The sequence below is a fragment of the Ambystoma mexicanum genome, chromosome 3q (genome assembly GCF_040938575.1).
Source record: "Ambystoma mexicanum isolate Mex_15411 chromosome 3q, UKY_AmexF1_1, whole genome shotgun sequence".
Classification (NCBI taxonomy): domain Eukaryota; kingdom Metazoa; phylum Chordata; class Amphibia; order Caudata; family Ambystomatidae; genus Ambystoma; species Ambystoma mexicanum.
Window position 1 is genome coordinate 565,739,048 of NC_090926.1, and position 24,858 is coordinate 565,763,905.

The following is a 24,858-nucleotide window of genomic DNA, read 5'->3' on the forward strand; positions in this document are numbered from 1 at the left end:
GATCCACAGAAACTGTCCATATGGTAGGTTGTACTTCAGGCCCATGGGCCCAGTTCATGACAGTGGAGGATTCACTTTCTGTTCTGATACACAAGCAATTGGTCTAAACATTGTTTATGCTTCTGTGTTTTTCCATTCTGTATGATTGCTAGGAAAAATGTATGTAAAATCTATGTTTTTCTTGACTAATGCACCTTGCTGAACTTTATAAAAAACCAAGAAGTCACCCCATTTGGTGATCGCAAATTGAGTGTTTGTGTTGTATTGTTTTGGCTACAAGAGAGTGCAAAAGTGGATTTCATTGACCTATTCACGGGTATCCTTGTTTCATAAGTAGCCTGGGCAGAATAGGTACCTCACCAGGAGCCCGGATTTATAAATTGGTTACTTATGCACACATCAAACATAAAGTTCATGTTCATAGATAGATCCAAGAGTTTGAGTGCAGCAATCGAAATCTCGACAGACATGTGTGCATGTACGTAATACATTTGTGATTATGAATTCACTGTGCCATATTTTTGTGTAATAATATTAACACAACATACACGAGGTTCACATGTATTCGAATAGTAGCGCTGAAAAGATATTTAAAATTCACATTGTATCTAAAATAATAACTTTTCGTAGGCGTTTGACTATTTGCACCTTGGCTATTTACCTGTATGCCTCCCTCCCCCAATGTAGAAGCTGGAATTGTATTTTAATGAAAGGCTGTTAAAACTACTACTGCTGGTATTTATCACATAAGTGTGGCCCTTCCGCTGATCACTAGCTCTACGTTACGACACTGTACGTTACAATTCATTTTCATCCCAAACAGGCACCGCCGGCTACGTATCGCTATTTGCTAGGTGGCCCTACCTACTACCTACTACCTATCTGTGTCTTAAAAAAGAGCATCATTGTTTATGATTCGCCCTCTTTTCCTATTGGGTATTAATGTGTGCGGACTCCGGCTACACCCAATATGGCCGCTTCTATATACGCGGTCTAGATGTTTAAACTGATTCTGAGTATTCCAGAACGGTCCTTACGCAAATCTCGCGAGGAAAAACAGAGCTAGATATAAAGACACGGGGCGACGATAGCGCCTCCTTTAGGCTTTTGTGCTCGTCTCTGAATTGTGTGGCTTCCAGACGTCCTGCACCTATCGAAACAAGATGGAAGACAGCATGGACATGGAGAACATGGCACCTCTGCGGCCACAAAACTTCCTTTTTGGTGAGTACCTCCGCCGCTTTACTCCCATCATCGTTCGCGCTCTGCGCAGCTTATTCCCTCTAGCGCATGGGCGTCTGCGATGTTACAGCACGTTGCCCTATATCGCGCCCCCTTCCGTGATCTCCCTTCTTGGACCTTCTGCTTGCCGAAGTATGCCCTGGTACAGGCTTCAGATGTCGCGACTCCCTAAATTACGCGATTGTGTGCAACGCGGCTATATTTCTGTGTACTGATCAAGGGGTGCGGGCTTTGTTCATATTCTGGGGTGCGGTTAGGGCCAATGAACGCCCTCTAGGGTAGCGGCCTTGCAACGGCGTAGAGATGGGCCTCCAGCTACCCATTTCGAGCGCTAGACTGAAACGGCGCATTTCCCATCACAGGGCCCATTTCACTATTTTCTGATCTTTGTGGCGGTAGGCCCCGCGCTATGATCTAGAGGATCGCCGAGGTGCTAACTAGGTTAGCATCTCTCTCCCCCTCCCCAGCCCCCCGGAAAACCGAGTTAGACTCGTGGATACCACGTGGTGAACGGACGAGGTTTACAGCTGCTCGCTCCAGAGCCCATCGCCTTCCTTTTTAAATCAAGATCGTGATTGCCGCGGTGTTTCTTAGACACAATATAAACCCATTAGTTTACCACCTTAAACTAGTACTTTAAACTTTTTTAAAAACATGGTTTCAGTCACGCATTTCTGGCGCGCATGGGACTACTGCTGTTCTTTCGGTGCCAGAGGGTGACTTAAACACCAGGTAAGTTTGATTCTCGGCTGCTAGATTGCTTAACGTATCTGGAAGCATTTTCATTAAGTTATTTTGTTTGTGCGTGACCAGGACTGTGAACTGTCCAATGGCACACTGACAAACATCACTGCGTAAACTGGATAGCGGCCCTTTGCACTTACCAAAGCTATGATGAGTTGGAACCAAATATTCCTCCACGCTATGTGGTGGTTATTGGTAGATGCTACAGACGGCTTTTCTAGATACGATCTCAGCGTCCAGTGAAAAGGAACTGGCTGTAATGGGAAACCATATACGCGTTTATTAACCGTTTTGTGCACCCGTGTACGGTCAATGCACTATTAACGACTCAGGCTGGACTAAAAGAACCGAATTTCCCGCTTTTAAATTTGTAGGAATCCATATTTAAGGCGTTTCGGTCCATATGTAAAAATGGAAATCGTGGAGCCCTTTATATGAAGTGTAATGCATAATGCATCAATCCTCTGTATATTGCAATACAGCCAATCGCTTTCGATGCACAACAGCATCAGAGGGCTACAGTGCTGCCTATTGACTCAATTTACACATGAAAATTGATCAGCGTGTTCATTAATAAAGATACATGACCTGGGGGTCTGCATTCTGTTATGCGTAGGTCAACGGTTTGCATATCTATTTTGAGGCAAAACATTCAAGATCTGATGACCCTTGGGAGCATTGTTGCCTCAACAGGCATTGTATATCACTGAGCTCCATTACGGTGCCCCATAATTCTTGCCAATGTTCAAATGAGGGACCAGGTCTGATTTTGCAATGTAAAGCAAATGGGAAATGTCCTTTTTCTGCCCTGGGTGCAGTCTGATCCTTGCTCCTGATCTGGCGGGTGCTAACTTCCCTGCCGTTCGTAGTGTCTAGCAAGCCTCTGCCCTCAGTGGACAGTCTGTTTCGTTTTTCAAACAACCCAATTAAACAGAGTTTTGACTACCAAGCATGCTACTTTTGGGTTAAACCTTAACACCCAGTGAAACTTAAAGCTGGAGACCACTAGCATTCCATTCACCACAATTATACGCACCTTCTATCGATGCTATAACGCCTTGGCGTACTTTGTCCTAGCCGTTTACTGGGCTTAGTTGACACTTAGCGAAGGTATAGTTTGCATTTTGTGGACAGAGGGGGGTGACTTTCTGCTTGGCTAGTACCTTGAAACTTCGACATTTTTACCTCTGTAGCAGACACATTACAAAATGTAATTCTGTGCATTCCTCTCGTCAAGGCAAAAACCCCTCGTCAAGGCAAAAACTGTCATCACAGAAGTTATCATGTAAATGTGCCCATCTGATCTGGAGTATTTTCACAGGCTGATGTAATGGATCTTGTACCAGATCAGTTGTGCCACATGGGTGTTTTACTTTTCTCAACGACTGCTTGTGCTGCTAAGACCTATTCCTCGATTCTCTACACGTCCATATCAAAGGTGCTCAACAGGCCACCTTCACCAGTCACTGGTTGCAGATCAGATGGGATACCAATATACTGCTATACCGGTATTAAATGGCATACTATGGACAATAGCGCATACAAACCGTTAAGGGGCACTTCACCACAGCTAGAATCATATCAAATGATCACCGAGATCGGGTTGGGAGGTTAAAGATGATGGGTCAATAACACCAGGGCCTACAAAGTAAACGCAGGCAGCAATGGACTGCCAACAGGAAATGGATAGGGGGTGGGTGACTAAAAAATACTACAGCACCAGAGTGAGGAGCACCTCAACATGGTACACAAAGGTCAACACAGCTGTGAACTTGCCATGCCATCACGTCTAACAATTAGACGGGAAAGAGAATATGCCAACTCTATAGAACCAAATACATCAAGAATATAAGACTAAGACATAAACCCACTAAGTCGCACCAGCAGCACATGAGGACTTGCATCAATCAGATTATTCAAACACAAGCATTGCACACGGTGAAAACCCAACTGAAGCTGCCAGCAGGACCTAAAAATGGTTCTTAACCGTAGTGTTGGTGGTTGAGGATGGCACAAGACTTCAAAAACAGCACTATAAAGGGCATTTCTGCTTTACCTAGTGCCCGTAATGCTTGGGTCAGGAACAAGTTTTAGTGATTATTCCATCCCCTTGGAGTTTCCTTTTTGGTTTATTTCCAACCACTGTTCTCCCTGATACTTTTGAGAGGATTGAATGGTGGCAAATTGAACGCTTCCATTCTGATATCTGCAGACTCCAGTGTTGGATTGCATGGTGGATCTTCGTGCATTTGTTTTGACTCGGATGCCTTTTGGCCCTTACTATGCCAAGTTGGGCAATCATGGTTTGTTGGTACCCATGCTCATCGTTTCACTTATCACGCTTTCCCACTCCCGTCACATTGATTCAGCCTGTTGGATTTGCATTTGTCGGTTTTGCTCGCAATTGGCCAACCTTGAATTTTCTCAAGCATATCATGGGTATTTTCTCCAGATCTATTTTACTCAATAGAGTTGAACAGCTGTCCACTGTGTGCTACCCTTGTTTAAGGTAAGTGCAAGTAATCAATCCACATACGGCAGTGGAACACCTCTCCATGGACTCAGTACCTCTCATAAACGCTTATGTCTATAGTCAATTCAACCAGCGCATCTCGCCCCGGCACACTTTGGGCAGATACAGGTGCTCGACAGAGCATCTTTAAATGGACCTGCACATAGAGCTTTGGGCACTTCTGGGTCTGCAGATTGTCCCTCCCCTCATTCGAGTCACCCTTGCATCTGGAGATGATCCAAGTGGCAGTCGGCACAGTAGAAGACCCAGGTACCAATGCACATTGACATACCACTGGAACAGTTACTCGGTTTCAGCTCTCAACGCAAGACTACGGAGTTAGTTGGTGGGGGGGGTAAGGGGATTATTTAGGAGAGTACAAACCTACTTTAACAGATTCACAATAGGTTGCACCCATTTCCATTGTTACCCTTCAGACCAGGCAATAACTGGTGCTCCTGGAGTGGGCAAACAATGGTGATTAAACAGGGGGGGTCACTCTTGTAATGCACATTTTGTAACAAAATTGTTGGTACTCTGCTTGTTGTGCTGACCGAAATTATTTGCTGCTTCATACCACGTGTTCAGTGTAGCAATTGTGCACAACCACTCACTGCATTAAGCAATTGTAATACTGTTAAAGTTGGTGCTAGCATAGTTGTGTAGGAGACATAAGCAACAGGTTAGCTAGGCATACATCTGACTCCTGCTGTCTAAAGTAGTCCGCAGCAATGTAAAAACCAGAAAAGAACTTGTGGTATGTCCAGGTTGTTTGTAGCAATTACTCAGCATATCTACTTTGCATTGGAACCCCTTTCATTTGAAAATGATCCCATTGCTAGTAGACGGTGTGGCTGTTTTTACACTGTGCTCTTTGATCAGTTTTTTCACGCTAGCTTTCTGATTTATTTTTGTGCATGGAGATTACTCGAAGAACCTAGTTCACTAGATCCTGTGTTGGCCCTTTTTTCTTTTTTCCCAAGCATGCGCAGATCTTATGTTTTATTTTCATTTTACTTATAACAAAACATGAAATAACAAAGAAATTCGTAGCAAAAACTATATACATAATTACAAACACATAAATATCCCCTCCCCCTTACAGATGCTAGGTACACATCATATAATATGAAATTGTCCGAATCAATACAATGTCAGAAATTTGCCCCAATTTTCATAAACAACCCATTCTTGCCTTGTTTCCATCTGTTCATCCAAGACCTTTTCCATCACCACACCAATCTCATTCCAAAATTCACGCACCTTCCTACAATCCCACATCATATGTTCCAGTGTACCAGTTTCACAAATACAAGCCCAACACTGTCATCTTTCAAACCTCGCTTCCATAATCTTTCAGGTGTCCAGTAAACCCTGTTTAATATCTTTATTTGTCTTGTTCTCAGTCAAACCCAGGGAACAAAATTTGGCATTTGCACACATCCTTGTCCGTGTCTCCACTGTAATTTCCGAACAAATTCTTCGACTCCACTCGTCTCTGAGCTGAACATTGTCTTTATATTCACTCACTATTTGTTTGTACACCCGGCTGGCTAAGCCACCTTCACCTGCCAACGACTTTCTTGTAACAAAATTCAAACTCCCCTGGAAATCAATCTCACCAACTGCAATCTTCAATTTCCTGTAATCCGAAAACCTGAAATTTTCAATATGAAATTGTTTTTGCAACTCTCTAGCACTCAACCATTTCCCCTCCTTAAATAAATCAATCCAACTCACACCGCCCAAAAACCATCTGCCTAGAATAGCGTCTTATTTTCCAATATAATAGAGGGATTCAGCTACAATGACGCACCAGGATCTCTACATGCATCCACACCCAGCAAACCATTGAATTTCTTCCAGGAGTCAATGGGTCCTTCACACTCTTCACTCTTGATTCTGTAGTCAGTAAGGCTCTGGGTGACAGAGGACCAATTACAACTTGCTTCCGCCACAGCCCATTCATCAGGTGTGTTGGCCCTTTGAGTTCCACAACCAACTGTTGGCCCCACTCTTGACTGCAGTTTCCATTAGAACAAAAGTTGGTTCCATGGGTAATGGTTTGGATTTGCGCGCAGTCTGCACTTCTCTAGTTAGAATCTAGAGGAGTGCGTACTTGACTTGTAGTCTAAGAAAAACTTGCACAAAGTGAAAGCCCCGTCTGACCGATATCGGATAGTTGAGCTATTGCAGTTTCTCAATCACTTGGTGACTAAATGCATAAATTGTGTAAAGTAGCAATTGCAAAAGCGGGTTACTATGCATGAGATTCTCAAATGGGCAGCTCCTGCTGGGTAGCCTGTGTTCACAAGCAGGAGCCAAATAACTGATCTCCATGCTCACCCCCACTGCCATGCAGCCATCCCATGTATCACTTGGTTTGGGTGCCATATTTTGCCTGGGGACATAGGCACCAATTGGCCCCGCGTGGTTCCATGCAGTGGAGAATTCTTTGCAAGATTCCTGCAGAGGTCGTCTTAATAATGGGAATACACTGTCCATATTGGCCGAGCCCCTGCTGCTACTCATTTTAATATAGTGAACTACATTGAACCCACATTCGATTGAGCTGTCCTTTCGGGCTTAATACACTAGATCAGTGGTCTTCAAACGTTTTTGGCCTGGGCCCCCCTGAGCAAAGTTTGGGCTGGACAGGCCCCCCAAAAGTACCAGATGGGATAGTATGTAGAAATCACTATGAACGTTTGTGTGCTGTCACTGCACCCTACTCCCAGTACAGACCCTGGGCTCTCCCCACCATACTCCCGCCACTACCCCAGTGCTGCCGCTCATCCTGCTCCCACCAGTCCCATAACACAAGCTTACACACATCCATACACATTTAAATAAAAAATCGCCATAAATGTGCAAAATGCCCCGCTTCACGTTGCTCTGTCAGGAGGTGGTTAAAGGGATGGTCTAGTAAAAATTATTTAAAAAATAGATAGGCAACATAAAAAAAATACTAGCATTCTCCGTTTTAAAACTTCCTATGTAAAATTTTGAGCTATTCAAGCTTAAAATTCGCAAAAGAAAGCACATGGGCGCATCCATTTTGTGAAATGGAGGCCCTCCTGTGCTGGCTTTTGCGGCACTAATGAAGGAAAAACCAGCCAGCTTTAGTAAACAAAGGCTACCGCTGGGTGGCTTTCCCTTCATTAGTGCTGTAGGCGGAGGACGGGGACCGGAGACCATAGCAGGAAAGCTGCAGCTGAATCTTGGTAAGTGCATTTATTATTTTTAAAAAAAAATAACCACTAGCTGTGGTTTTTGAGCCCGGAAAACTTAGAAATAAAACCGCAGCTTTAAAACCATTGTATTTATGTTTGCGGTCGCTTTTGAAGTGACCGCAAACATAAATACGTTATTGTGTTGGAAAACGCTGCAGTTTTCCAAATAACCGCGTGTTTCTGCCTGCTTTGGCTATCGGCACCGGAGACCCAAAGTGAAAGCCACAGCAGGCAGAAACACACGCGGTTATGTTTACATGCCGCATAGTGTTTCTACCTGCAGCTGATTTCCCATTTGGGGCTCTCGGGCTCCCCGTGGGGAGCCAGAGAGCCCCAAATGGGAAATGCTAAATGCTGCGTTGTCTGCCAAAATCTGCTTTCCCGAGAGCCCCAAATGGGAAAGCTGTTTCAGGGAGAAACAACACGGTTGTGTTGGAAAACGCTGTTTTTCTTTCTGGGTTTCTCAGGCTCCTCCGAGCTGGAGGAGCCTGAGAAACTTGGAAAGAAAAACCACAGCATTTTCCAACACTAACGTTGTATTTATGTTTGCGGTCGCTTCAAAAGCGACCGCAAACATAAATACAACGTTTTTAAAGATGCAGTTTTATTTCTAAGTTTTCCGGGCTCCTCCAGCCCGGAAAACTTAGAAAAACAGCAGCTAGTGCTTTTTTAAAAAAATAGCACTTACCGAGATTCAGCTGCAGCTTTCCTGCTCTGGTCTCGGTCCCCGTCCTCCGCCTACATCACTAATGAAGGGAAAGCCACCCAGCGGTAGCCTTTGTTTACTACAGCTGGCTGGCTTTTCCTTCATTAGTGGCGCAAAAGCCAGCACAGGAGGGCCTCCATTTCACAAAATGGATGCGCCCATGTGCTTGCTTTTGCAAATTTTGAGCTTGAATAGCTCAAAATTTTACATGGGAAGTTTTAAAATGGAGAATGCTAGTATTTTTTTGTTGCCTATCTATTTTTTAAATACAAATTTTTACTAGACCATCTATTTAAGTTTCATTCTAAACATTCCAGCCATCACCTTTTGTTTTTTGGTTCATATTTGGAAGGAGGCGCAGGAGCACCCCCTTGCACATACATACATGCAGTGCCCCAGCCAGCATTTCCAATGAGCTGTGCAAGGCTGGCGGAGCAAAACACCCCCAGCCTTGCATGGCTCAGTGATCATGTGCGGCTGGGGAAATGAACTGTCAAAGGCTGTAAAAAGCAGCGTAGGGAGTGATGTTTCACTGTCGGCTCCTCCATAATGGGTGAGGTGGCCAGTGGGTGGACGTCCGTAACCCATTATGGATGTGCCGACAGGCTTGGACTGGCCAATAGGGCGATTAGTGTAGGCCAGTACAAATGGGCTGCTTTTTTGGGCCAATGTGGGCCAGTTTGAGGAGTTACTTTACTGTGCAGCTAGTAGTTTTGACCATTGTTGCGGAATAAATATTCTTTAAATATCAATTTGTTTACATTTTGAACAAAAAAACCCTTGGGTACTATTCAGTCTGTGACAGAACACTGAATATCCATTTGCAACTGCTGGCCATTTTATCATTGGTGCCTAAGACAGTTTTATGACCCAGTCTGACTATGTGAGCTGCCCCTTCCCATTTCCTCCAATCTAATTTTACATTTCATGCTGGGCTCTGGTGCCCCAGTTTGCAGACCTCTGTACTAGAGGAAATGAAAGGCATGCGTGCAGAAAATACAATGCTTTTGCATTTTTGATTGTGACCGCCTAAATGTACTTGCAGGTTGTGAACTCAAAGCAGACAAGAGAGAATTTCGGTTCAGAGGCGATGATGACGACAATGAACACCAATTGTCTCTAAGAACAGTAAGTTCAGTAGGAATGACTGCTCTCCATGAATCGCAGTGACTGTTTTTTTCAGTGATGCCTATATTAATTTTGCTCTCTCAAAGGTCAGTTTAGGTAGTGGGGCCAAAGACGAACTGAACATAGTTGAAGCTGAGGGTATGAGCTACGATGGAAAACCAATCAAGATCATATTGGCATCTTTGAAGCCGTCTGTACAGCCAACGGTAGGACGTTAGTACTTTACATTAAAAGTTTAAAGCTCATTGCAATATTTAAATATTGGCAGTTTTATGGTGAATTTGCTCTGGTTGGAACAGTATTTATGTTGCACTAAAAGTGGTGGGGGGTGTAAATCCCCCCACAGCTGCTGCCTTATTTAGTAACATGCCGAAATGCCTGTTTGTGAATCTCCCCTTTGAACTTTTTTATGGGATATGGGATCCTTAACTTTACTCTTATCGAATAGTGAATGAATATACGTGCTTGATATAAATTGTTGTTTTGCCCCTCAGGTATCATTGGGTGGTTTTGAGATTACCCCACCAGTAACTTTGAGATTAAAATCTGGTTCTGGACCTATATACATCAGTGGACAACATCTAGTAGGTGAGTAACTTGTGCATTCAATGACCACTGGTTGCTTTTTTTGAATGTTTTGCAGTTGAAATCGTGCAAGTATAAATGCTCACCAAGTTGTATACACTAGTGAATTACTAATGCACTTCTAATTCAAATGCCCTCATTGGTAAAATGTGTTCCATGGTCTGAAATGGTTGTGCCTTGTTTACGTTGGCTACATCCTTCCAAGGATTACATTTGTTGCTTTGAAATACTTATTCAGACAATATAGAAGTAGTTTAAGGGTACTGTAGCAGTCCACTATGCCTACTGCACTGAATTTCTGCCTTAAGTCAGTGCTGTACTTAACCCCCAAGTCTCGGCATCATCAGCCGTGGGTCACACCTTCATATGCGTACATGCATTAGTCAGCTGTTTAACCTGAGGTGTGGCATATCCACTTGCATGAGTACCTGCTACTATACCTCTTTACCCTGTCCTCTTGATGGAACGAAAAGGGGAGTTCTACCTAACCCTTTGACTCGGATCAACCATCCTTGCATGCTATGGGGCACCCTAAACTAACTCCAGGTCCGACTACTCCGCTCAAGATCAGATATCAAGATTGGTGTGCCGCCAATGAGCTTTGTCTGAATGCCAGCAAGACGGAGATCCTCCTGATCGGCTCACCATCCTTTCCCCTCACTCTCTGGCTGGCCGCCCTCCTACCCCCACCTGCAAGGCTAAGAACCTCGGTCATCTTTGACTCCACCCTTTCCTTCTCTGCCCACATCTGAGGTCTCTAAAAAGTCAAATTTCCAACTGCACCTCCTCAGAGGTACTCTGCCTTTCCTCTCCTTCCCGCACAAGCTCATGGTATCTCAAGCTCCGGTTCTCTCTAGCTTGTTGTAACATCCTCTATCTAAATCTACCTGCCTCTACTCTCCGCCCTCTGCAACTAATCCAGAATAGGGCTGCGAGACTTGTCCTTGGCCTCAAGCCCTGGATCGTATCTCTCGGCTCTAAAATCTCTCCACTGGCTCCCAGTAGACGCAAGGATTAAATTCAAAACACTCTGCATTGTCCACAAGGCTTTCTGGGACCTGGGTCCAAAATGCCTTCAGCTATTCCTCCGCAAATACCTCCCCTCTCGAGCTCTTCGCTCCTCTACCTCCAACTCGGTCAGTTGTTTTTCTAAGAAACAAGCTGGGGGGTAGATCTGTCTTCGGCTTGGGCCTCTCTCTGGAACAGCCTCCCTGCCACTCTAGAGAACCATCTCCAGTTCTGGAAGCACCTCCAGAGCTTCCTCTTTTCTTCTGCCTTCGCTCCCCCTCTCCCCTGCTGATCTGTTCTCTCTTGGCACCGTGCACCTGGCCACCATCTGTCTTTTGGGCCCAGGTACCTGCTCATCCTGCCACCCCCGGGCCACCCCTTGCACTGGGGTCTGTATCTGTACCCATACAGCCACCTTTCTTCCTGCACTTCAGACCTTCCCTGTCTGCTGCCTTAAACCTAGCACTTGTACATTGCTGGCTGCATTACCACGGTTTGTTGCCTTATCTGTTTCTCCTCTGCTTCGCACTTTCCACCTCTCCCCCTTCCATGCACTTTTCCCCTCTCCCATGCACTTGCGCGTTCTCAATGTCACTGGGCCTAGTAAGATTGCTCTTCTCCCCTGTTCCCCTCCCTTGCCACACTCTGAAACACTTGTGTGCGAGCGCGATGGACATAAAATATCGATCAGTGAATGACCTAGATTAATTCTTACACTCCCGCCTACATTTTACTCTACCATCATTCTGTTTAAAGTCCAACCCCTCTTGTACCCTATCACTCGCTTGCACCTCAGTCAAGCCTATTCCCCTGTCGCCTCTCACCCGGCTTAACTCTTCAACCTGTCCTTTGACTCCACCAGTGTTCCCACGGTTTTCAAAATGTCCAGTCCATCCTCCTAAAAAGGAAGGGGCTGACAGAAACCTACCATCCCTTCCCCACTAAAGTGCTTGAAAGGGATGTGTTCCATATTACCAATTTCCAACAACCTTTGAGACTCCTACAAGCAGGTTTCCTCCCTGTCACTAACATACTGCTCTCATGAATGTGTTACTAAATTGCCTCAAAGTACTCCAACCTATCCTAATTTTTATTAGACTGTCAAAGGCAGATGTGTCATCTCCTTAATATTTTGGATTCACAATAGAGCACTTTCCTTGATAGAATCCTACCTTGCAACTTGCCAATTTTGTCTCCTGGAGCAATACCTCAACCTTTCAACAAGGTCTTGGGCCTGCTCCTCAAAACACTACCTCTGCTCTTTAGGTATTCTCTTGGGTTCTCGTACCAACTCTTCTCAGACAACTCTACCGCTTTTTTCCTGATCTGTGTGAACACCCAATATTTAATGGCCGAGTTGGAAATGTTAAACAGAGGTACTCTTGGAGCTTTTTATCTCTTCCTCTGCCTATATCCAGTTCCCACCTACACATTCCCCCACTCTTAGCTAGAAACCTCAGCGTCACATGACCCTTCTCACCCTCTACTTTAATCTCCACAAATGGAACAGCAGTTCCCCCTCAGTCTCCTGAATATTAGGGAAATCGGGCACCTTTTTTCCACACCAAGCATATCTTGACATGCTTGTCTTCTCTAAACTGGACTACTGTTTGTAAAGACTGGTAGGGGGTGTCTGTACTTCCCCTCTCTATATGGTAGAGGAGAGGCACAGAGGACCCCAGCCAAGATTCTCTATTTGGTAGCAATGGACGAGCAATCAAGGCCTAGCTTCTCGGGAGGTGATGCGGGCTGGTTCTTAAGTACAGTGTAGTACCCGAACCCCACAAAGGAATGTCCACACACTATTACTGAAAAGTCTTTATATAATCAAAGGTATGTACACTATCACAATAACACACTTTGTACGTACGTGGAAGTCAACAATGATATATACAATTCTAAAGTGGTACCACCAGTGTTGTATCTCATTAAAGTGCATCAACTGTACAGTTAAAATGTCTGTCAGATCAATAACGAAACTAGTAATGGAGATAGGCAGGAACGTAAGATGGTTGAAACGGTAGTCTTATTTCCTACTATTAAGATTTTACCTCACCAATGTACCTGGTGGGAGTAGAGTTCTCCGAAGATGCGTCGACCGATCCTCCTTGAGTGACTCCCAGGAGGCCATGGATTGTTGAACGTCAGACGGCAAACAGGTTGAACTACGGTCATGAAGCGCCAGCTTCGTTCTAGCAGTGCTCGTTGACAGAGCGTTGACGTCCTGCAAGGAAGAGGCGTGCGGGGCACCTCAGTGACGATAGTTCTGGACCGCAAAGAGATGAACTGTGGCCCAGCAAGGGCGTCGAGTCGGCGCCTCTGTGGTCCTTAGGTGGTGGGAAACCCACCAGCGGATGCTCCTTGGCGCATCGACAACGGTCGGGCGTTCTCCAGCGCGATAAAGCGGGAGACTATGCGGACTAGAGCGTCCGATCAAATGAAGTTCTTAGGCAGTCGGGGGTACGGCAGCTCAGTTAGGGACAGCGGTCGGCGGCGGACAACAGTCGAAGCGCTTCTCTTTGAGATTCCGCGGCAGTCACCGTCTCAGGTCGGCAGCCTGTCGAAGGTCTGTCTACCAGGGAGCTTTGGCAAAGATCAGCTGTGCACGATGGTCCCTCGTAGGTCGGGAAGAGGGTGCCTTACTAGGTCCTCTCTGGGTCAGTCCTTGGAGACACAGCAGCTTTCAGATTGTGAAGGAGAGCAACAGCACTTCTTGTCCAGCGGGGCTTCAAGGTCAAGCTTCAGTTACTTGTCATAGAGGACTTGAGCTTCTGAACACGATTCCTAGCAGTGAGGTTCCCAGATATACTGTTCTCCCTTCATTCCGCTGGATCACACTCAAGCATCCAATCACGACTATGGGCATTCATTCATGCAGGCAATCAGGCACACAAGGTATTCAGGCCATTCACTTCTCTCCAGACACTCACCAAGTTGTGTATTGGGACAAGTACCTTCAACACTCCAAACTGCATTCATACCAGTTTCGGGCAGGGCTTTCTCAGTCAGTGTCAACCACCAGATACTAGACATCCGCAACACAGAATGCATATTCGTCACTCCATTCACCCAGGTCCCACTAACAGGTACCCACAACATACATCACTTGGAAGGTTCCAGCTGGTGTGGCTGAGCTTTCACAACACCATTTATGGCATTTCCACCCAACAGCCAGTCAGGGTTGGGGGGGCGGGGGGTGAACAGGAAGGGACAGTCAGAGCTTCCCAGGGCTTTGGGAAAACAAGGTAATAGAAAGCAAGAGGCCACAGGGGCCATCTTGTTTTCCATCCGCAACTGATCCCAATCAACTGATCCCAATGGCAGGGCCGGGGTATCCCCAAAATGGAGGATACTCCACGCACCTGTCAAATTCAGCATGGAGCTGCCACCAGCCCACACCCTGCTCTGCAGGCCACCCACCGGTGCCCAAAAACATACACTAGGGGCACAGGGTTGTACCCCACCCATGGTGCCATAAGGGTATCCCACGGGTCCGTTCACCAAACCAAGAGGACTGCACCGCCAGGAGTCCCACATGAACGCCTGCGCAGAAAACACAACGGAACACATGATAAAAAGCAATAAAGGACAAGGATACGGAGGCCCTGTCCCTCCGATGCATTTCCAGCATCTCCCCAACTATGCAGGACTCGCGTCTAGTTCTTGTCACCGGTCTGAATGGCTGCCATTACAAAACAGTAATTCCACCGTAAAGATCACCATGATCTATCCAACTTTCTCAATCTCTCGTACACGTGTGGCTCCTCGCCCTTTCCTTGGCTTCCGTTTCTCTCTTGCTCCACTTGCATGGAATTCTCTTCCCGGGCATCCAAGAAACATTTGTTAAAAACCAAACTAAAACCTACCTCCTCACCTGTCTATCCCTGCTAGCTAAACATTTTCCTTTGCCTCAAACCTGCCTCTGTCCATCACTTCCTCCTGCGTCCACCATCTATGTCCACTTATGAATTTTCCCCGGTGGCGGTTTAATTTACTCGCTTTCATAACCTGGTCAGAATGTCCCTAAATTCACCCCAAATCAGATTTCGTATACATTGTTTAAGAGCATTGGTTATCCTGTTACTGTCCATCTAAAATACTGAATCTTAACCAAAGATTGCCATTTGTTCCATGTGGATAGACTGTCTATTTGCAGTGCTGAATTAAAATATTATATATGGCCAGTTAATTAGATACCAGGCAATTTAGCACTTAATCTGATGTGGAAGTCCTTGAATTTTGATAGAGATGCTCCTAATGTAGCATGTCAATGCCTTTGGAATCCTAGTTTGCTGGTTTTAATTATCAGTTCTGTTTGTTTTTTGGGGTGTGTACAGGATGTGAAATGCCCATATTGTCCCTGGCACAAGCTTCACTGTCACTTGATCTTTCTGTAGAGACTTGGAGAGATTCTCTGCATCTCTGCCTGTGCACTGGATTAGCTGACCTTTTTTCTCACTAATTACCCCTCTGCCATCACTGTACCTGCACTCCTAGCACCTTGGCTCTTCAACATCTATCCCCTCTCGCTCACCTGATTTCCTCATTCTCCCCCAGTTGTATACCGATTGACACCCAGCTTTCCTTCAAACCTCCCTCTACCTCCCCTCTGTTCCCTGCATGTCTACCATGGTTTGCAGCAACTATCTCTGCCTTAATGCCAGTAAAACTGATCCTTCTGATTGGAACACCTGTGCCCCCTTTCCCTCCTACCCTGTGGCCTGCCAAAGGGGGTTGGGGGGCAGGGGGGCTCTACCCACTGTCTTGAGGCAAAACACCTCTGGGTCATCTTGGATTCCTTTCATCCCTCACATTGGACCTTAACGAAGGTCTCACTTTCAGCTCCACCTCCTCGGGCATTCTTCCTCACCTTCCTCCAGAAGCTCCATGTCTCAGCTCTGGTCATCTCCAGGCTAGACTGCTGCAACAACCTTTCTGTCTCCTTTTCCTCTCTACACCCCCTCCCGCTATTCCAGAAAAGGGAAGCAAGACTCGGCGTGGGGGTCTGGCATGGATACACATGCTCATGAAAATTCAGACTGATTGCTCTGTATTCTCTAAAGCAATCACTGTCCTCGGTCATACTGCCCCAACCAATGACCGTCCTCTCCCTAAGCTCCACCCCTGGCAGCCATCTTCAGTTTGGTAAGCATGTGAAGTGACAGTATGAGCCAGAGGGGAAGCATGGAGGGTTTGCATTTGCATCCATGCCAGACCCATGTTGGAGAACTTGCATGGATGAGGCAAGGCTCAACAGAAGAACTCATCTGGAACACTCCTCAAATGAATGTTGCATTTTACCATTTGGCTGACTCGGAGCACCTCCCCAGAATACTTCTACACAGAACCTCATGAAGGTGTGCATGGACCTCCATGTAGCAGCCCTGCACCGTGGCTGCAATGGCTCTGGTCAAAGGGGCTCTTGGCCGGCAGAGCCACCTGGAGATGGACACCTTCAAGGCCTTTCCGTGATTCACAGAACACATTGATAAACAGCCGAGAAGTCTTCAAGAAGCTTTGTGCATGCCACGTGAAACTTCAAGGGACAAGCAATGTAATAATGGCTCATTGAGGTGGAGCTCTGCTTCAGCATAAAGCTTATGTGCACATTCATTGAGGTTCCACCATTTAAGCGTGGAAAAGCTGCTTACCCGGCAGTGCCTGGATCTTTCCAACACCCGCATGGCCAAGGTGATCGCCAGCCTTCCACAATAGGAACTTAAGCAGATGCATCTGCTCAAAATGCACCCCATAATCTTAGCCAAAACCAGTTCCCACGCCAGCAGCCTTCACTGGCAGAGTTGGAGAGCCCTTTGAGGTACTTCGATGAGACCACAGAAGGCTTACCCGGAGCCCTGGTGTAGTCGGATGTTGCTGCCGTGAGCCAGCCTTGGCCAAGGGAAGCGGGTATGGTAGTGGCTATAGGGCTGCAACACAGATGGGCGATCTTCACCCAGCACCACACAAATGCTTCCACTTTGCCCGGATGTTTTTGCGCTCTGCAGGTAAAACCTATGTCCAAATTCTAGGGTTGCAGGAGCCAAACCCTGAGGTTCAGCAACGCTGGGTTGTGCAGAATCGCTCCTCCCTCTGGGCAGAAGGTCCTTCAGTTGCATCTTGGTGGACAGAGCCAGACACTTAGCAGAAGGGCAATATACTAAATGAGGTTGCCCACTGAAAAGCAAGTGTTGCCAGTGTAGTGTGGGAGCCCCTCTACTGAGAACAAACATGGGTCAAATACGAGGGCCTACAACCACATTTTACCTCACTTCACCCATCAGAGAAATATCCGTTTGCATATGTTACAGTACAATTAGCTTGGAGTACATTTTGGAGACATTAGCTGGGGCTTAAACTACAGAAAGCTAAAGGTTTACTGGGACCTGTTTCTGCAGTCACGTCCACCAGAAACCCCCAACTAAAGGCTATCCCAGCTTTACAAAACATACTGGGTATGGGACCTGTATTCTCAAATAAGCACACATACAATTATTCTTGTAACACAACTAATGCTACAGATGTGAAGCTTTGTTTGGCACAAGCTCGTGTCCAATGTGGCTTCTGGGCATGAAGGCTAGTGTGCTACATTAAGCCCCATACTGCTTGAAGTGTTTCTAGATTATTTCAGGTATGTCAACTAATAATCTGAACTGGTATTTTTATTTAGTAAGCTGGAGCCTCTTGTTTCTGCCTCAAAATCTCCAATATGTTTTCATTGTATTCCAATGGTGACTACTATCGGCAGCCGTCAATTGACCTGTTGGTTTTAGATTTTTAATTTCTTCCAGATCAGATTCACTTTGTGTGCACTCTGGTATAAATTCAGTTTGCCCTTTTTTATCTAACCATAGGCTCGATCTTGGTTCACATGGGGCTTCAAAATCACCACCCACAACATTACTGTGGTAAGGGTATAGATGCCCAGGCTTTTTAAAAATCAAAATGATGCAGGTGCTTACAACTCTGAACGGTAAATCTGATAGGATTCTCTTTTCATAAACTCCATGGCCAAAGCATAGTGTATTGTGTTCTGTTGCATCAGTATCCTGATTTTGCTGGCCCTCGGCTTGAACTGCAGGTACCTCGCTTGCTCACTCAGCTGTTAACAAACCACTCTTAATGTACCTCAAAACATTGCCTCATAACTACATAATGGAATATCAGTCACTGCTGACCAGCAGATGGTCTCCAACTGAACCCCCGACCTTGGTAAAGATATTGGCATGTCATAGTGCTGCCTTCAAACTCCCGAGCTCCAGTATTGGCTTGACACCGGCTCTGTACTTATGCACCGCCCTCTGGTTGATGCAGTCAAACCACCGGGTGCTATTTGGCTTTTCCTTTACCATACACTGAGGGTGGTTTTGTGCTATGTTTGCTTATGCTCAGCTCTTTTCTCAGGTCGGTTTTGTGCAGTCTGTTTAGATATCTTGCACATTCATTTTTCCTATAACCTTGATTGGACATTACTTCAACCTGTTTCTACTGATCGCATTCACACCCCTTATAGGGTTCCCTCTGTCCACATTCCCACAAACTGAAGGAGCTAAATCTCAACTGCCTATTTTACATTTCTGATTGTTTGCTCTTGCTTATTGGTCTCTGACGGTGCATATCAAGACCTTAGTCTGGGGATTAGACAAAGGTGAGTGGATGAACGCAAAATCGAGGATTAGATTTAGCTACATACTTGTCTGTATAAGCAATGACGCTAAAGCTTTCATATTTGTGGGAATGCGCATGTGCACCGTTTCTAGTACTATGTTGTGCTTGCTGTGCTCAAGCATGGTCTTCACTCAACTAGGTGTTGCCACACAGACGTCGGTGTAATTATGGATTGAACGGGTCATCCGACAAAGCCCACCATAAACTGCAAGGGGAATGAGTGGATCCAGGGAAGATTGCGTTTAGGGCCAGCTTACAATTAGTCTTCTCTGTGGGTCTAGCCCCTAAGGATGCCTGGTAACATGAGGTTCTTCAAAAGACTATGCTATAAAATAAATAGCAGGTAGGGGGGTCCCAGCAACATGGTCATCTGAAGCTATCTAGGTGGCTCCGCTTAAAGTTTGAATACCACTAACACTGAGTGATTTGTGTTTTTTCTTTGCAAATTGGTCTGAACTAGATAATTTGCTGTCCTTAAGATCCCATAGAATGCTGTGGTTCATCTAGCAAAGTGACATGACGGATTGTGTAACTGCCACTTATGCTATGCTTTTGTCTGCCCTTGCTCCCTGCTCCAACATCTCGATCAAGAATCACCCAGCATTCAAATATGCTTGGATCTGTTGTAAAATGGCATTCATCAGTCCAGCACCATTTCCCCAATTTGTTTGGCACCAATGGACTCTACGGCAATTACACTGTTTACTATGCATGTTCTGCTTTTAGCTTTGGATGAAGATCTTGAGTCTGAAGAGGAAGATGAAGATGATGATAGTAACACAAAGGTTGCTGGGAAGAGAGCAGCTTCTGGACTACCGGCTAAACTTCCACAGGTAGATTTAGTTTGAATTCTAAAATTTGGTCCCTTATCTCCACTCTTGCTGTGGTACATTCATGGCATTGTACAGGTCCTTACTGATCTGGCTATGATAGCCTAGGCTTGCTCAGCATTACTAATGAGTAATTGTTTCTATGGCTGCCTGCATTCACTAACACGTTGCCATGTGTGCTATGCATGCTTAAAGTGTCTGTAATTCTCAATCCTTGTTGGCTCTGCCCACTTTTGCACTTGTCATGCCTGTAACCCCCACGGATTATACTACCATAGCAGCTCCAGTTGGCTGCATTTGTAGCATGTATAAAGTGCTTGTCTAATTTGTACAGAACCTTGGGTGAAGAGTCTTTGCCTAATTTTATTAAAACTAGACTGCTTTTTAGTTTCTTTAGCCATAACTAGTGTTTTTATTTTGTAGAAAAAAGCAAAGCTGGCAGTGGAGGATGATGATGATGACGAAGAGGAAGATGAGTATGTCTTTGCATTTGTATTCTGATTTCTGTGAATTGAATGGGAGAAACATGCACAGTCAGCGAGGAGATTATGGAGACTAAGATTCTGGAAAAATATGCTTGCTTGATCTCAGAAGTTTGTGCCTGCACAACAGGGTAATGTAACCATAAATGGGGATCCCATGCACAGGAAACTTAATGATTCATGTTATGCCCATGGTAAAACTTTGTTCTTTGAAGTGCTAAATCCTTCATAATTTAGCATACATAATCCAATCTTGATGTATTTTTGTGGAATTATGTAACTCATGCAGTCAGTGTCGTATGAGTCGGCAAGATAACCCTGCTCTTGAGAAATGCAGCTTCCAGCAATTTCCTTTGTATTGGTTAATGAGTTTCCAAGCAGTGTGGGTGGCTGTGTGCAGGACAGTACTAGGGGGCAGCTAATAATCTGGGAAGGGGTGCACACATGTTGGTGGTATGGTGGCAGTATGGCACACGACTGCAGATTCACAGCCTTATGTGCCAAGCTGACAGCTCATTCTTACACTGTCCCCATTAACAGACCTAGCAACACTTATGGCAGCATCTGGTGTTTCTACAAGTCATCAGCTATGGTAAAAGCCACTACTGAGGATCCCTGGAGTGATGGCCTAAAGGTCTTGCATGTTTGAAGCTAGTTAATTTGGTATCCCCAGTCAGACTGTACTGCAAGAAGAAAGCCATTATCCATTATGATACATGGGTGATGGCATTTAAAAAATGTGGTGGCTAGCATGTTTTCACGATCCCAAACCTCCGCCATTGGTGTACAAATAACTCCCAGTGAGTTCTTGGGTGTTTCAGCTTTAACCCTATATATGTTTACTTTGGTCTGCAGCCGTTGGTGAGTTCCCGACATGTCACCGGGTGCTAGAAAATATTTGTGCCCTAGCATTTATTTTACAAAATAAGCTATGGTGGTGATATTAACTAGTTTTGTTGGCTCAACGTTTAGCTATTTGCTGTTCAATAGTTTGGCACCTGTGTTCAGCATTTGCTGCTGTTAGTGTAACATTTCACTAAAATCCAGTTCTTCTATTGCAGTGAGGATGAGGAAAATGATGATGAAGACGAGGATGATGAAGAAGAGAGCCCAGTAAAAAAAGTAAGACTTGAAATGCAGTGTACTACAAAGTTGTTACAGGCACACCCTTGCTTTGCCTGTCAACACGGCTAGGTAGATGGATCGATCACTTGTTCGCTGCTTGCATCATTGAGTTTATCTGCATTTCTGAGGGTTTGCCGTTAACCAGCAAGCGGGTTTTCTCTTTTCACAGGCGTGCAACATGACTGGAGGGCAGTTGAAAATTAACCCAATTGCACATAATATAGGAAATTAAAATGGCTTGGTGCTCATATTTTTGACAAAGGAGTAAATCTGTTTCCTGCACTATTTTAAATGCAGTGTGATCTTGATGGATTGAGTGTGCCTACAGGAGTGCTGGTATTGTCTTAAGTAATGTGTCAAGACTAGTCCACGTTTTACTTCCTATTTACTCTTGGCGACTACACATTGCAGGTGTACTTTTGCCCCACACTGGTAGCTGTGATGCTGTTCATGATCCCTTTGGGTTTAACAGCATAACCTTTCTAGTTGGCTCAGTCAAACAGGCAGATTTCCTAAAATGTGTATGCTAATGTAGCCAGGCAGCCCACATGTTGTAACCTGCAACCTGCCCTAGAAAGTCAGTTGTGGGAGTCTTATGCAGACACTCAGAACTTACACCCCCTGTGCCTCGATTTGTTAGCTATTGAAGTTGAATCGCAGGCAGTGCCAACATTATGAGCGGTTTAAACATTTAGCTCAATGCCTTTGTATAGAATATAACCCACTTCTCTGGCTGCACAAAACATTCAGTGTGAACAGGTGCCATTAAAGATCTATTGTAGAGCTGTCCTGTAATCTGTAAATGTCACTTATCAGGGCTATTTTGCAGATCATGTTGGTTTGTATTCCAATGGGCTGGAAGTCTGCCTCAGAAGACCTAGCCCAAAGAGGAAGTAAATGTAATTTGGCATTGTGTAAAAATGTGTTGCTCTGGCAAAGTTATAATCCAGCTTATATTTTTTCAGCCCGTCCAAAATTTGAAAACTAAAGCACAAGATTCAAGCCAGAATGGAAAAGTTTCAAAACCATCCACTCCAGTTACTAAACAAAAGGTATGTTGTGCAACCACAATGTTAAGAAATGTACTACATACTGGTTTTCAGTTTAAGTGCATGTCTCTAGGAACCTCACCTAAACATGTAATCATTTCAATTACATTCCGTCTCCCCAGTCTACTGATTAGCTGAGGAGGGGTGCACTTCTGATGCTGCATGGTATGAGCGGGCAATCTGACTTGTGCTCGGGTTTGGTCTGAATAGCTGCTCTGATGTCTAGGGCTCGAGCTAGGCATTTGGACTTTTCTGTAAGGACTTGTGTTCTATCAACATCTGTAGTTGATGGGACCGGTGTGCTAGTGCTTGGTTGCACTTGGGCCGAGGTTAGATGTGCAATGTTTGTATGTCCTTTTTTGCAAAGGTACATTTACAAAACAAACCTGCATGGAGTTAGAATCATTGGATGTATCTGGTGTACAGTGCACAATGATGTGGCAGGGCTAGTGTTTACTGCGGTTGGCACCTGTAGTCTTTGGCTTATGTACAGCTGCTGGTCTGCTATGACTCAGCCCAGGGTATTAACGATTACTCATTTTTTGGGTTGCTGAATATCACTTTCAAAATATCCCGGTACCCATGGCTTCTGCTAATTAAGGGTTGGGTTGTCGTGTAAGAACTTGTGTATGTTAACATTCAATCTGCTTGCTGGAGCACTGTTTGGGTGGCATGTACATGTATGCCTGTGGCATTGAGTGGTGGGTGGGGTTGGCATAAAATGGGCAACTAAACGATCTGGTACAATGGTCTCCTTGGTTGGACTTATATCCCTACTAGCTTGATGGTTTAGTTCAGGGATCCTGAGTGCATGGCAACTTGTGTTTTCATTGTGCAGAATTGTAATTTCAGTATACAATTTCGTTTCAGACGCCAGAGAAAAAACCTCAGGCGCCACAGACACCAAAAACTCCCAAGGGACCGCTGACAGTTGAAGAAATAAAGGCAAAAATGTTGGCAAGTGCAGAAAAGGTATGCATTGTCCAAGATGAACCAGATTTAATGTTCCGTATATAGCACTGGGTGGTAAATTCCATGCAGCACCCAGGATCACTTGTTCAGGGCCCAGTTTGTGGATTAATTTACTAGCTTCTCCAGAGGTTTTAGTCAACATGGATGTATGTACATTAACCACACTTCAAATGCACATTTTTAAGCATGGGAGTTGCTTTAGACGGGTCAGTTTTAAAGCGATGGTCAAGTTTCTTTTTACACTACATTGATCTGTAGCTTCCCCTGCAAATGCCTTAATCTAGAATTGACAGATTAATTGCCCTCTAACTAATCCCACGAACTATTGGCACAAATGTCCTGTGGCTGCAGGCAAAATTCAATATGAACAGGTGCCATTAAAGAGCTATTATGTTCTAGAGTTGTCCTGTAATCTGTAAATTGATCACTTCCCTCACTATGTAAGGCTGATTTGATCCCCATTTTGCCTACGCAAACTTTTTTCGCACACCTCCGGGAAAAATTACTTTTCAGGCCACATCTCATATGCCTTGCCGTGTACTGCTTGCTGTCTTTAGTGACTCGCATTTCTTTTAGTAATTACAATTAATGGATATGTAACCTCATAATTACATTGTGGCCCACATCGGATTGGGCTTCAGTTGGCACCAGTGACTTCCATGTAGTCTGTATTACTAAAATTACATTTTATTTGCTTTTTTAAGGGTGTTGCGCTTCCAAAAGTAGAGTCAAAGTTTCAAAACTATGTCAAGAATTGCTTCAGGTCGGACGACACAAAAGTAAGTTACTGCATTTAAATTTTGTTTAAAATGTAGCTTCCCTTGCTCTGAAGAGTTCCTTCCCGCTGCCAATTTACTTTAAGATTAAAGCTATGTACTGTAATTCAGCACTCGTTGTATTCATAATTGGGTGGGTAGCAGCTTGCTCCTATTGCCTATAAAAACTTGCTTACCCTGGTGCGTCAGTAACCAAATGTTAACTCCTTTTTCAGATTTTCCAAGAGCTGTGGAAATGGAGGCAGACATTGAAGGATGGCAAATAAACCAGTTTTAGAAACTACAGTTTGTTCGTTATTTGTCAGTCTTTTATAAATGCTGAAGGACTCTTGCCATCTGATGTACGTCCAGTGTCCTGTGCCATGAACAGTAAATGTCAGTTCAGCTCCTTAAACAGTCCACCCCTTTTGCACATTTTGGAATGTTGTGGGATTGTACATATGGTGGCAGATTAGTAGTGAGATGTGTAATGGTTAAAATAAAAGATATTTTAATAAAGGACCTGTGTTTTCATGAAAACATGATCACTGTTGGCAAGATTACTGCATTGTTTTGCCAAAATCTGAATTTGCATCATGCATCCCTGTCCAGAAATTACCTGGCATGCTGGAAATGATTTTTACATCCAGCTTCATCTTCAGCTTGCTTTTTACTTTGGCATAAGTTCTGCTAGTGAATGAGTTAATGGTTCTCTCAACACGCTTGCTTTCTATTAATCACCACCATGATCCCCGACACCAACTTTTACAGCCCCTGCCCAACACCAATATGTAACAACCACATGTCTGTAGGGGCCATTGT

General features: G+C 44.8%; 1 protein-coding gene across 1 annotated transcript; it reads left to right on the forward strand.

The window, feature by feature from the left end:
• Positions 1–846: 846 nt before the first annotated feature.
• Positions 847–24,556, forward strand: NPM1 (nucleophosmin 1). The gene is made up of 11 exons (XM_069654337.1): positions 847–1,224; positions 9,483–9,565; positions 9,652–9,771; positions 10,060–10,153; positions 19,550–19,656; positions 20,077–20,129; positions 21,197–21,257; positions 22,226–22,312; positions 23,180–23,281; positions 23,986–24,060; positions 24,273–24,556. The coding sequence occupies exons 1-11, from the start codon at positions 1,164–1,166 to the stop codon at positions 24,321–24,323; spliced, it is 894 nt and encodes a 297-aa protein (XP_069510438.1). The 5' UTR covers positions 847–1,163; the 3' UTR covers positions 24,324–24,556.
• Positions 24,557–24,858: the final 302 nt, after the last annotated feature.

What these genes read in the sequence shown, in the direction of transcription:
- NPM1 (XM_069654337.1), top strand. Translation starts at nt 1,164, where the DNA reads ATGGAAGACAGCATGGACATGGAGAACATGGCACCTCTGCGGCCACAA. An exon ending in TACCGGCTAAACTTCCACAG is followed by an intron (nt 19,657 to 20,076) that starts GTAGATTTAGTT and finishes TTTATTTTGTAG; the next exon opens with AAAAAAGCAAAGCTGGCAGT. An exon ending in GATGACGAAGAGGAAGATGA is followed by an intron (nt 20,130 to 21,196) that starts GTATGTCTTTGC and finishes CTTCTATTGCAG; the next exon opens with TGAGGATGAGGAAAATGATG.